Genomic DNA, 12,729 nt, shown 5'->3' with positions numbered 1-12,729 from the left:
TCCAAAATGTGTCCATTGTCTCCTATGAGGTGCTAGAAAAGCATGATAACCTTTTCTCATTGCTGAAGTGTATGTGTATGTATCATACAAAAATATATTCTTACCACAGGTGCGTAAAGTAGTGAAAGAGGATGAGGCTTTGGCCAAGGTCAAAGCTGAAGACACCCAGGCCATAGCCGATGATGCCCAGAGGGACCTGGATGAGGCTCTGCCAGCGCTGGAGGGTGCCAATCAGGCCCTTAATTCTCTCGACAAGGCTGATATCTCTGAGATCAAGGTGTTCACCAAACCCCCAGACCTAGTCATGACTGTCATGGAGGCTGTCTGCATCCTGCTCAACTGCAAGTCAGTGTGCTTCTCTCTCACTCTAAAAAACAAGACTTTTCTTCTTCAGAGTTTATTGATGAGAGAAGTATCCCCGCCTCTCTTATCACCTAAAAGTGCCATTCTTTCACCAGCCATTGTTACAAACTCACTTCTCACTAATTATGTCACACCCTAATAATCTATTTTAGGAAGAAAAAAAAACATTATGGATGGCGGATGCTATTTTATAGGGCTTTTTCATAATAAAGTCATAAGAGCATGGAGGACAGCCCAGGGCTTGGTGAAATCTTATAGCTAATCTCTATATGATGTGTGTTTCATTTGTTTAGCATAATTGATTTAAGTCAACACCAATAGCAAATCATCATCTGTAAACAGTGTCTAATTCTGTCGGATCAAAATAAAATACCCAATCCAATTTCAGTCTAGGATATATGACTACAAAAAAAGAAAGAATACCAAACAGGAACATGTATTCTCCCAATGTCTGTGTCCCAAAAAAGATCCATCAGGCATCCCATTCATCATGATGATCCATCATTATAATCACAATTATCACTTTAGCTGCCTTCATCATCTTGGCACTTAAGATCTTCAGCATAATTATTATCAACATAATTTTAGTCAATCCAAAAATTATCATTATCATTATAATCGCAATCGTCACTCTGCTAAATGTATGATATTTGGGCCTATTTTATAATCCCACATATTTTGTAGTCAGCATCCAGAGGGATTACCCTACCATCTCATGACTCATCCCTCTGTTAATGCCTTAAATTTCATTGTCATTTATCTACTGCATTGCTGCACTAAATCCAATCCTGCCCAATATCCTATCTACTCGACCCACTGTTTTGCTGGTGGCACCCTAGCACTATGTGGAACTTTCACTGAATACTAGTACTATGACAAGATACATGAATATGAATGTGTAATATATCTATTGATAGATTAGACTCTCGTCTTTTGTTTCTTGTTGTTCTGAGTTGTGATCTGAGTCTTAGTGTTGAATGTGATTTGTAAGCATTGCATGTATGTCAAAGTGGAATTCCTACATTATATTTACAGTATCATGACCTACAGTAGTTTACATTACCATGTGCCTTGGATATTTGTAAGTAATGTTTCATTCTCATATCATTGCTAGCAATTAACAGTTCCAGACTGGGTTTACTAACTCACACACCATGTACAAAAATGTGCAACAACCTGCCAGACTCAAATTAGAAATCAGCTTACATCTTTTTTTATGTATATATATGTATTGTCCCCATATAAATTAAGACACACATTCACACTTAATACTTATTATTAGGCATTTTGTTAGGTCCCCTTTTTTCCACAACTCCTCACTCACATCCCTTTCTCCTTACAGACCGGACTGGACCGGTGCCAAGCTCTTACTGGGAGATGCCAATTTCCTTAGGCGTCTGACAGACTATGACAAGGACAATATCAAGCCTCAGATCCTGCTGAAGCTGCAGAAATACGTCAGCAACCCTGATTTCATACCTGAGAAGGTCTGTTGGATTTCATGTCAAACACTCTGATATGTCAGTCAGATGTTTTGGAGTAGGGCTCAGAGTAAACAAATTCTGGTGAAATTGGTGTTCAAACACTTTAGCAGTTTTGAAAGTGCCAGAGTCAGGATGGAAACTGGAAAATAACTGCTTAAGTTTCAATTATGGCATTATGGTCACATGTACACTACTGAAATGAACTATGTAGATTTGTGATGGCATAAATTGTCAGTCATTTGTGGAACGTAACATAGTATGTTTCAATATATGTTACTGGGTGTAAATCCTTATTGTGTTGCTGCTGTCAGGTGGAGAAGGTATCCAAAGCCTGCAGATCAATGTGCATGTGGGTCAGAGCCATGAATCTTTACTCCAGAGTCCTCAAAGAAGTCGGCCCCAAGAGAGAAAAACTGGCCAAGGCACAGGTCAGTAACATACAGTAGAGTGCAGTATGCATACAGGTTTTAATGATATACATGCACAAATAATAATTGAATGGATCATGCTTTACATAGTCTTACTTTATTTACTTACCTATTTTTGTCTTTTTGTTAAGTCTATTACAATCAAAGCATTCATCCACTAAACACCAATCCATTCTCTATTCCCTCTCAGTCCCACTCAGGATTGCCCTGCATACATTGGACCAAATAATGGGAGTAAAAAATATACCAAATATTCTCTAAATGGTTCATTAATGGAATTTCCCTTTTTCCTTCCCCCCTCTATTCCAACCCATGCAGGAGGAGCTGGACATGACTATGGCCACCTTGAGGGAGAAGCAACAAAAGCTTCAGGAGGTGGAGAACCAGATCAAGGTCCTACAGGATCAGTTTGACAGCAGTTTAAATGAGAAGGAGGATTTGGGTAAGGCTCTTTATATCTTACCAGTTTAAACTCTACCTGGGTTTTAAACTGCCCAGCCATTGTATATTTAATATATTCCTGTTGTGTGAAGATCTCTAGAGATGGAGATGGAACATACATGTCTGCTATCTCTTTCAGTATTCAGGAAGGTTTTACTACCCATTGGAATTGAAGAAAACAAAAGTCTGCCAGTATTTACCTTGAAATGTTCTTTTTTTCTCTCTCTTTCTGACCCCTCTCTTTCTTCAAAGTTAACACCATGGCTCTGACACAGGCTCGGCTGACCAGGGCAGGGAAGCTAACTTCAGCTCTAGGTGATGAGCAAGTACGCTGGGAAAAAAGTGTTGCCTTGTTTGAGCAAGAGATCATCAACGTTGTGGGGAATGTCTTCATTGCAGCTGCCTGTGTGGCCTACTATGGAGCGTTCACTTCCCACTATAGACAGCTGGTAGGTACAGTGTGATGAGGTGCACTTCAGTGCTTTTAGGACTACTCTGGTATGCAGAATGGACAACTGGTAGGCTCAGTATGAGTGTACTGTAGAGTCTTACACCTTGTGGCGATACAGTGCACTCCACCCTTTTTACGTTGCAGTGTCTGTATGCAGAATTAAGCCCAGTAGTGTCTCATTATTGTTCTTGTATTTCTGCTTTGAGATGCTATTCCCAGAACAGAATAGATATATGGTAATGGCACTGGATTTGTTTGTACGTTATTAAAACACAGAAGTACAGTGATAAAGTCAGTGATAAGAATGTGATTAAAAAGGAGAAACATTATAAAATAAGCAGGATACAAAAACACAAGAGGTTTTAAAAACAAAACACCTCAAACCAATCATCTTTCAGACAAAACAAAAAAACAACCAAAGAAAAAACTAGTGCACTCATGCATGTGTGTGTGCTCTCTTTCCCCAGCTAATTGACCAATGGATAATACAGTGCCAGGAACTGAACATCCCCATTAGTTCCAGCTTCAGCCTGATCAACATTCTGGGTGACCCATTTGTAATCCGCCAGTGGAACACAGAGGGTCTGCCTCGTGACACCGTCTCTACGGAGAACGGGATCCTGGTAACCGAGGGCCGCCGCTGGCCTCTTATGATCGACCCACAGGATCAGGTGAACTAGAAACTAGGATCAAGGCAGCATTCATTCAATGTGTTTCAGGCGTGGATTGTTTTGTTGTTAGTTGTGATTGATCAGTTAATCAATTTATTATACGAGGACTTCCATTTTCTGTTCATCCAAAGTTTCACACATTGTGTCATGTTAGGGACATGTAAATGAATACACACTGGGTTACAAAACCCAAGTGAATAATATTTTATTCCACAATTTACTTCTCTTTCTGGATTTCATGTGATGTAACACATTGACTACATGGCTGCGGTACCAGCGTAAAGAACAGAAAAACCTCTCTCAAAATAGAACTTCCTGTCAGACACAGTCAGAAACAAAGTCACAGACTGGCCCCTGCCCCAGGACACACACAATTCCCAGCTTCCCAACATAGAAAGGACACAAACCAGCTCAGTCAGACTCACAAATATGTACAGGATGGAAATGTTGTCACAGCTTCAGTGTTTAGGCTCTGTGTAGCTTACCGTTCCATGTCCTCTTGACCCCTGACAAGTCAAATTTTCTTTCCTGTCATGTTTGAGCTTTATTCTCTCCTCCATCCCTGTAACTCTGTCTGTTGTTCTTTTTCTGAGTACAGCTGCTCTCTCTTGCTTTACATAGAATACAAAGGGATGCAGATATGGGTTAGACAGAAATGCTGACAAGTTATTTGTGAAACGGTCCATGTCTGATTATGCCTAACAGACAGTGTGATTCACTGTAGATGATATATTGTTCACTCCCACAACATTGAGCTCGATCACATACAGTATTGTTATGTCTTTTCCCACTGCACTACCATTGCTACAGTCTCCCTTTATTACATCAAGTGCTAACATCTTTTTATCACATTAGATAAAGGTTATTTCTTTCACCCTCAGGCCAACCGATGGATCCGCTCCAAGGAGGCTAAACATGGTCTAAAGGTGATCAAGCTGACAGACCCAAGCTTTCTCCGTACCCTAGAGAATGCCATACGCATGGGCATGCCTGTACTGCTAGAGGAGGTAGGAACACACTAAAAACACTAAACATGTTTGAGCATAAGGAAGATGATTTTAAAACATTATTCCATAACTCATTTGGGGAAGGTACACATTTTGGTGTGTATGATTTGTAGTTTTGGCATTTAACTGAACCTCCCATTTGCTTCCATTGATTGAACAAGGTTTGAACTATGAAACCTTTATTGGACAGTCTTGTTTATTACCATTTGCATGTTAGTGTTCCTGCATTCTTGTGTGTATAGTTAAAGGAGACCCTAGATCCAGCTCTGGAGCCCATCCTGCTGAAGCAGACATTTGTGGCTGGTGGACGGACATTAATCCGACTCGGAGACTCAGATATTGACTATGATAAAAACTTCAGGTTCTATATGACCACCAAGATGGCCAACCCACACTACCTACCAGAGGTAAGGACAGCAATATGGAATAAGAGAAACAGTAACACACAAAACAACCTCTGTGCCATTCTGCCACGGTAGCAAAGGGCCTGGTACAATTAGTGCTTGGCTTCCTGTAATGACTATGGTCAGTTTGCAGGCATTGTCAAGAGTCGCCTGCCAGCTCGCCAACTGTGCTATTGGCTTTTATTCAGCACCAGCCCAGGAGAACAGCAACACCGTGTCAATGCTTTTATTCCAGTGTTAATTCAAACCAGTAGTGCATGAAGGCAGTATCTTAAACAGCATGAACCCATTTGACAGTTAAAGTATTTTTGTTGGACATCAGCTGTCAAATACATAAAAGATTTCAAGTGACATGGCAGTTAAAATGTTAAAATCATTTTGCAAATAAATATGAATAAGTGTTCAGGGGACATGTAGAATTGTGGCTTTTTGAATGAATGGTGATGGAAATGCACTGGCGGTTTCACCTTGTCTGTGTGTGCGTGTGTGTGTTCCTGTTGCCCTTCAGGTGTGTATCAAAGTTACAATCATCAACTTTACCGTGACCAAGTCTGGCTTGGAAGACCAACTGCTTAGGTGAATACATGCATAGACACACATGAAAACAGATATTGCATCCTTCCCAAACCACACGGTTCACATTTACAAACCACTATCCAACTTGATGTACCTCAGTAAAAAAAACTATTTGCACTTTGCACTTGCACCTTGACTATAATCTCATCCTTTTGTGGATAGTGATTGATTCCCCCACATTCTTTTCTCTGCCCCAATCTTCTTGCAACCTCTCTTCCTCTCCTCAGTGATGTGGTGCGTCTGGAGAGTCCACACCTTGAGGAACAGAGGAATGAGCTGATTGTGCGCATCAACGCTGACCGCAACCAGCTGAAAGATATCGAAGACCGCATCCTTAAGCTTCTCTTTACCTCTGAGGGGAATATACTTGACAACGAGGAGCTAGTTCAGACTCTCCAGGAGTCAAAGGTAAATCTGGGATCAGGCAAAGGTCATATGGACATTTTGTCTTGTTCTGTACTGTTAGGACAATGAATTTCAGATCATCTGTCATCATCTACAAAAAATGTCCACTCATGTTTGGAATTTTCATTGTTATTCTCCTATTGTCCTGTTCTGTTTCCTTCCTTTCCTCTACCACATCTTTTCTGTTCTTGTTTTGTTGCTGCTCCTCTCTTTCTTTTTTGTTTTTTCTCTCTCTTTTCCACCATTCCGCAGGTGACTTCAGAGACCATAAAGCATCGTCTGGAGGAGGCAGAGGCCACTGAGCTGATGATCAACTCTGCAAGGGAGCGCTACCGCCCCGTAGCCACCCGAGGTTCAGTCTTGTACTTTGTCATCGCCAGTCTCTCTGAGATCGATCCAATGTACCAGTTCTCCCTCAAGTACTTCAAACAGGTGAGAGAGAGTAACCAGGCTTTATTTTACAAGCCGCAGACAAATCTGCATCTGACTTTTTAATCTTTTGTTAGGAACACATTATGAAAACACTCCATGGAACGTAATTAGATCCTGTTCAGTATCTTTCTGCTCCATTCTTTCTGTAATTTTCTTTTTCCACCCTCAGCTCTTTAACGCCACCATTGAGACATCAGAGAAGAGCAGTGTGTTAGAAGAGCGTCTCCAGATCCTGCTGGACCAGATCCTGCTCAACTCCTACATCAATGTGTCCCGTGGCCTCTTTGAGCAGCACAAGCTTATCTACAGCTTCATGTTATGTGTAGAGATCATGAGGCAGCGTGGCGAAATCTCCGATGCTGAGTGGCAGCACTTCCTAAGAGGAGCTACCTCTTTGGAAAAGGTGAGATGAGAATAAAATTTCTGTTCATGCATTTTTTATAATGATATAACAATGCGTCAGTGGTGTTCATGGATAATGAAATGTGCATTCATAGTCTTTAGCCTGTTAGGCACAAGCAGTTTGTTGCACCAGCTGAACGTAAGTTTTAGTGTAAAGTCAACTGCTACATTGTAACTAGTTAGTTTCACACTTAACTCACCGCTTTGTTCAGGTGCTCCATCTCTACTTGCGCTATAACTTAACTAAGTCGACTATAGTCAAAAGATTGTTGCAGAGTGACATTTCACCTAGTGCATCATTCAGGTAATACAGGAGAAACAGACAGTTCTTATGTACTTACGAGTGACAGAAGTAAGATAACTACAATTGACTGTTTTATTTAAAAAGGAAAACGCATTGTATGCTATCGTGTGAACTGGCTAAGATATGATACGTGTGTTTGTCCCTGCTACCTCATCAATAATTCAGCAATCATTTATGAGTTGCTTCTGTTGTACTTAAATATTTAAAAAAAAAAATTTACTAAGGTGAGGATGGCTCTATCACACATAAATATGGTCATAAATAAAATAAACATCAATGAAAGTCTCTGGAAAACTTCCATCTCAGTTAACACCCTAACACTCACTAGTTTCTGTTACAAGCAACCACAGAATGCCAGCAACAATTCTCATTTCAGGTGAATGTAGCATAAAATCACACTTGTGCCCCTGTCTATTCAAAATAACTAATTGGAGCACAATACCAAGCGTGCATGTCATTGTCATCATAAATGTAAAGGGATATAGTCTGTCACAGGAAATGTGCTCCTTGTGTAACTATAAGAAAACTATTTCTTTGGTTCCTCTAACTTTAGTCCCTTTCATTTTTCTAACCATCTGACTTAAACCTGCTTGGCGAAGGTGTACATTTTTAATTTTTAAGTTAATCGTAGCTTTACATCAGTTCAGCTATTCAGAGTTTGAATATACAAGAATGGCCAACTGTCAGTGAGGTGATTTGACCACTGAAGCCAGAACGAATCATAGGCTATGAGGCTTAATTGCATGCAGGAATAGAGAGATAATGGCCTATTTTTGACTGTGTCATGAGTTCTAAATGGAAAAAAAACATTTTTGGCTTCCTGGTATTGTAATTAGACGAAAATAGAGAAATTTGTTCCAGTTTGTTGTCAGGATCCTCTAAACCCCCCCCCCCCCGGTTGGCCTGTAGGCAGTATCTTCATTCTCTCATTCTCTCCCCCTCTTATGTTGGGATTGAGTTGTCACAAAGTGGCAGTCAGGCTCTCTCTCTCTTGGCCAGCTTATTGCTGAGGAACTACTGAGACGGATGGAAATGCACACAGTAAACGAGAGACAAAAGAACATATGAGAAAATCTATCTGTGGAGAGGTTGACAAAATAAATATTTCTGTGGAGGAGAGATAAGAAAAGGAGAGTATCTCTGTTTCTCAGCTGTCCATACAACCTGTATGTAGCATGCTAATAGGCCTTAAGCCAGGCCCATTCAATTGGCGGCCCGCGGGCCACATCCGGCCCACAAGCAACCTAGAATGTTTACAGATGTAGCGACACCGGCAATCATATCTTTCACAAATCAACGTTTTCTCATGTGAGTTCCGACCACGCTTAGTAGCCTTTCAAAACATCTGGCTATTGACAGTCGCAGATAGGGAAGTGCTCTACTGAAAATATGTCAACCCTGAAACGTAAATTTGACAATGAAAACCAGTTTAACCCTGCCGGGACAGGCAAGTATTTGTTTATTTTACCGCCATCTCCAAACGGCTGCTATTTTTTATTACATTAATTTGCATTTGTTTATAATTTGTCATTACCAAAAACTAAAAAAAGATTTTAAATATGCTGCTGAAAATGTCTGGCCAATCTACATTTCCTGGTTTTAAAATCTGGCCCAATTGAATTTGTAATTGAGTAGCCCTGCCTTAAGCAATCATTGCAAAAGCCTTAGTACCTCAAGTCAGATATGTGGCCCGTCTTGACAACTTCAGAAGGACTAAATCAGGTCATCTGAACGGAGAGTCCAATTGACCTCAGAATAGTCCAACTTTCAGACATCTCCCTCTCTCTATATATTTCTCTATAATTGTTATCTTCCGAACCCCAGCTGAGGCACCATTGGTTTGGGCAATAAAGAAGAGGAAAGGTAGTATAGAGCAATGAATAAAAGGACCTTTGAGATTTACCTCTGTTTGTTTTTTGTTGTTGTTTGACAAGTTCAGATGGTTTTGAGACCACAATACAGATCAGTCAGTGCCACCCAAGGGTATACGCCTGTGTTTACCCACCATTTGGCATATGTTAGGCTGGAGGTGCTGCCTGTCAGCCATTGTGATCCTCATGCTAATGCTCTCCTTCCTTTCTTCTCCTTCACCTCTGTGCACCTCTGTCTCCTGTCTTTTGCATTGCAGCTTCAATGCATCCATAATCGACGCTTCTCTTGCTAATTTGGAATGCTTTTCAAATTTGTCTTTGCATTTTTATGCCATCACCATCTCTTATCTGTTACCTTTACATTACCGTAGATGTTTTAAGTCATCCTCTCTTCACATTTTTATTGACATCCTTTAAATCTTCTTTACTGCCTCTCGATTCAAATCTTCTTTACTGCCTTTCGATTCTGTCCTCCATCTTTTTACTATCTCCTTCCTTTACTGTTGTAATTGTCTCCTTTTCAATTTCCCCTTCTCCCAGGACTATGCAGAACGGCCAGATGTGCCATGGCTAAGTGATTTTTACTGGCGGACATGTTTTGAGCTGGAGGACACACTGCCTTGCTTCAAGGACATCTCCAAGGAAATCACCAGAACCCATATCCACATCAAGCTCGGTAACCCAAACCTAGTGTTATTATCCTGGATGATCTAGCAAGAATCAGCATATTTAGTGCATTATATTTCTACTAAATATAAAAAGTAGAATGTTTGGCCTAGTTCCAAAACATAATTTTTTGCTGTCAGGCTGAGATAAATCATCATTCTTCTAACACATAGTATACAAATCTGTACATACATTACTACTTATAAAATCAAGATTTATGTAGTGTTAAATGACAGTCACCTATCCTTTAGGACGTTTTCAAGCAGCTATTAATCCAGAGAACTGGGAAGGCTATGTGACAGAGCTGCCTCCTCTTGGGGAGTCCAAAGAGGTGAAGCAGGAGATCAGAGGTTACTGGAATGAGAGGTTGGGGGCCTTCCAGAAGCTAGTCCTTATCAAGAGCTTCATGGAAGAGAAGGTAAGCCTAGATGAAGTCTGTTAAAAGATATTTATTAAGGTATTGGAGATTGTTTGTTTTCAGGTCTACAAGATCACAGGGGGTTTCAAATTAGGACAATTGTTGTTCATGTCAGTCCTTTACACTCCCATGGAAAACCAGACATGCCAGCAACTGGATCTTAGAAAATAAAGCCTTCTAGTCTCTGCAGTGATGTCCTGTCCACTGCTGATAAAAACATCCCGTTTACCTATTTTATTTTATTTCTCTTTATGTCCCCGTGTCAGTCTTCCTCAGTCCTGTTGGTTATAACATCTGTCAAATTTTCTTTTTATGTTTACCCCTTTCTTACTTGCTTTTCTTACATTGATGCTGTTTCTTTACCTTTTCATCACATTCTCTCATGCACATGTTATGCCCCTCTCTCCTTGCTACTGTTTTACTACTACTCTTTGTCCAGTTTTTCTATGATTTACTTCCTCACTCTCTTGTCCAGGTGGTGTTTGCAGCAACAGAGTTTGTGATTGTCAGCCTGGGGAAGCAGTTTGTGGAAAACCCTCCAGTTGACCTGGCGAACCTCTACAACGATATGTCCCCGTCCACACCACTGATCTTCATTCTCAGTACAGGATCCGACCCTATGGGTGCCTTCCAGCGCTTTGCAAAAGAGAGGGGCTGTCTTGACAGGTAAAAAAAGATGTTCAGATAGGATATAGGCTATAGGCTATAAGGTCGGGTGTTGTGATAGAATAGATGGAATATATACAGGCAATGGCCAGTAACCTGGAAAAGTGGGATGTGACAGGACAAGGAAGCATGTCTGGATGGAGAGAGGGAGGAGTTTGGTATGATGGTCAGTAAATACAGTTGTTTACACATGATCACAGGGGTATTTCCACCTCTCCCTGTCTCTCAGAGTTGAGTCCATCTCATTGGGTCAAGGTCAGGGGCCAATAGCAGAGAAGATGATCCATGCAGCACTGCAGAGTGGCAAATGGGTCTTTCTGCAGAACTGTCATCTGGCTGTCTCCTGGATGTTGGCCATGGAGGAGCTCATCAAGACCTTCACTGAGCCTGGTATTAACACATTGAAACGACACTGAAACATTTCCATGTAACTACACAAATGATCAGGGCAGAGCATCATGACACCTATTTCGGATCTCACTCCTTTGTGATTACATTTTATACTGTTGCTCCTGAAAATAAGAATGAAAGAGTCTTTCAGTTTCAGTTGTAGAATTATTAATGCATGGCTACATGCATGATGCATCAACAGTGTTTTCATCTAAAAGTTCTAAAAATTAGCCAGTTTACTTTTCAATAACATTATTTAATACAGTATTAGAAGCCAATAACTTCATCTTGTTATTTTTATGTTTTTATATTTTTAACAACCTCATTTTAATTATAGAGGTAGTTTTACCAGTTTTATCAATTTAAATTCAGATTTTTATTTTTTTTATTTAGAAATAGATAGCTTCTTCCTGCATTTCAATCTTTATACTGCTTATAGATCAGGACTGGTTACATGTGGTTGGTTTCATGTTTGACAGGTGGACGAATAACTCTCTGCAGCCACTTTGTTACATGCCCAAGGCGTGGCATGTGTAAATCTACAGGTGTAAAAAAGAAGCAGGAAGGAGAGGAGTTGTTCTGTGACAGCGTCATTTTGAGAATCTCTCTCAGGATCTAATAACATTTCTGTGACTTGTGCTGCGCAGGTTTAATGTCTGGTGGCTGAGAGCCCAGCTCAGTGCAGCTAGAAAACACTAGCAAACACACTGCAATGTGCCCCCATAACACAACATAACCAAGCTTCTGGGGACACAAATGACAAAATGTTTTTGTGGTTGTTTCCTTGGTTTTTCACAGCATTTGTATCAATGGAAAAATACGTTAATGAACGTTATTCGGTGTAGTCACAGAGACATTCATTATGTTCTTTTTCTTGTGTTAATGGCTGTGAATAATGTACCTCTCTGTTCCTGTTCAGACACATCAATCCACGAGAGTTTCCGTTTGTTTCTCAGTTCCATGCCTTCCAAAGTATTTCCTGTTACAGTGCTCCAGAACTCTGTCAAGGTAAACACACAACCACACACTGGGCCACTGTATAATCTCACTTTAGTTCAGTTCATCCATTTGAAGATTGTCTGTCAAAGATTGCTCTGCAGGACTAGGACAGGATTTGTTGCATTCACTTCCAGTGTGAAAAGTTCAGGTTTGAACAAATTTGGATTCTCTCCAGTAAGTATTCTGCAGTTGCACAGTTGCTTCATCATTCTTCTTCATGAAGATTATTCACACCCATATGCCTTAAAAGCAAATATTCTAAATATACATACTGAGTATAACCTCTTAGACTTCTGTGCCAAACTCACAGTTGATACTGCACATATTGCATCTGTACAAAAGACTATTAAT

General features: G+C 40.4%; 1 protein-coding gene across 3 annotated transcripts in view; it reads left to right on the top strand.

Moving 5' to 3' along the window:
* Window positions 1-12,729, top strand: part of dnah6 (dynein, axonemal, heavy chain 6) — a 61,531-nt gene that overhangs the window by 37,658 nt on the left and 11,144 nt on the right. For all 3 annotated transcript variants that reach the window (XM_044190579.1, XM_044190580.1, XM_044190581.1), the window contains 17 exons: window positions 110-345; window positions 1,706-1,850; window positions 2,159-2,275; window positions 2,594-2,717; window positions 2,969-3,165; window positions 3,635-3,838; window positions 4,720-4,845; window positions 5,088-5,252; window positions 5,758-5,825; window positions 6,053-6,233; window positions 6,483-6,662; window positions 6,832-7,065; window positions 9,780-9,915; window positions 10,157-10,323; window positions 10,799-10,989; window positions 11,219-11,379; window positions 12,299-12,387. In XM_044190579.1, coding sequence (XP_044046514.1) covers window positions 110-345; window positions 1,706-1,850; window positions 2,159-2,275; window positions 2,594-2,717; window positions 2,969-3,165; window positions 3,635-3,838; window positions 4,720-4,845; window positions 5,088-5,252; window positions 5,758-5,825; window positions 6,053-6,233; window positions 6,483-6,662; window positions 6,832-7,065; window positions 9,780-9,915; window positions 10,157-10,323; window positions 10,799-10,989; window positions 11,219-11,379; window positions 12,299-12,387 — 2,721 coding nt within the window. The remainder of the gene's footprint in view (window positions 1-109; window positions 346-1,705; window positions 1,851-2,158; window positions 2,276-2,593; window positions 2,718-2,968; window positions 3,166-3,634; window positions 3,839-4,719; window positions 4,846-5,087; window positions 5,253-5,757; window positions 5,826-6,052; window positions 6,234-6,482; window positions 6,663-6,831; window positions 7,066-9,779; window positions 9,916-10,156; window positions 10,324-10,798; window positions 10,990-11,218; window positions 11,380-12,298; window positions 12,388-12,729) is intronic.

The sequence above is a fragment of the Siniperca chuatsi genome, linkage group LG3 (assembly GCF_020085105.1).
Source record: "Siniperca chuatsi isolate FFG_IHB_CAS linkage group LG3, ASM2008510v1, whole genome shotgun sequence".
Lineage (NCBI taxonomy): Eukaryota > Metazoa > Chordata > Actinopteri > Centrarchiformes > Sinipercidae > Siniperca > Siniperca chuatsi.
This window is presented reverse-complemented; position numbering and strand designations above follow the sequence as displayed.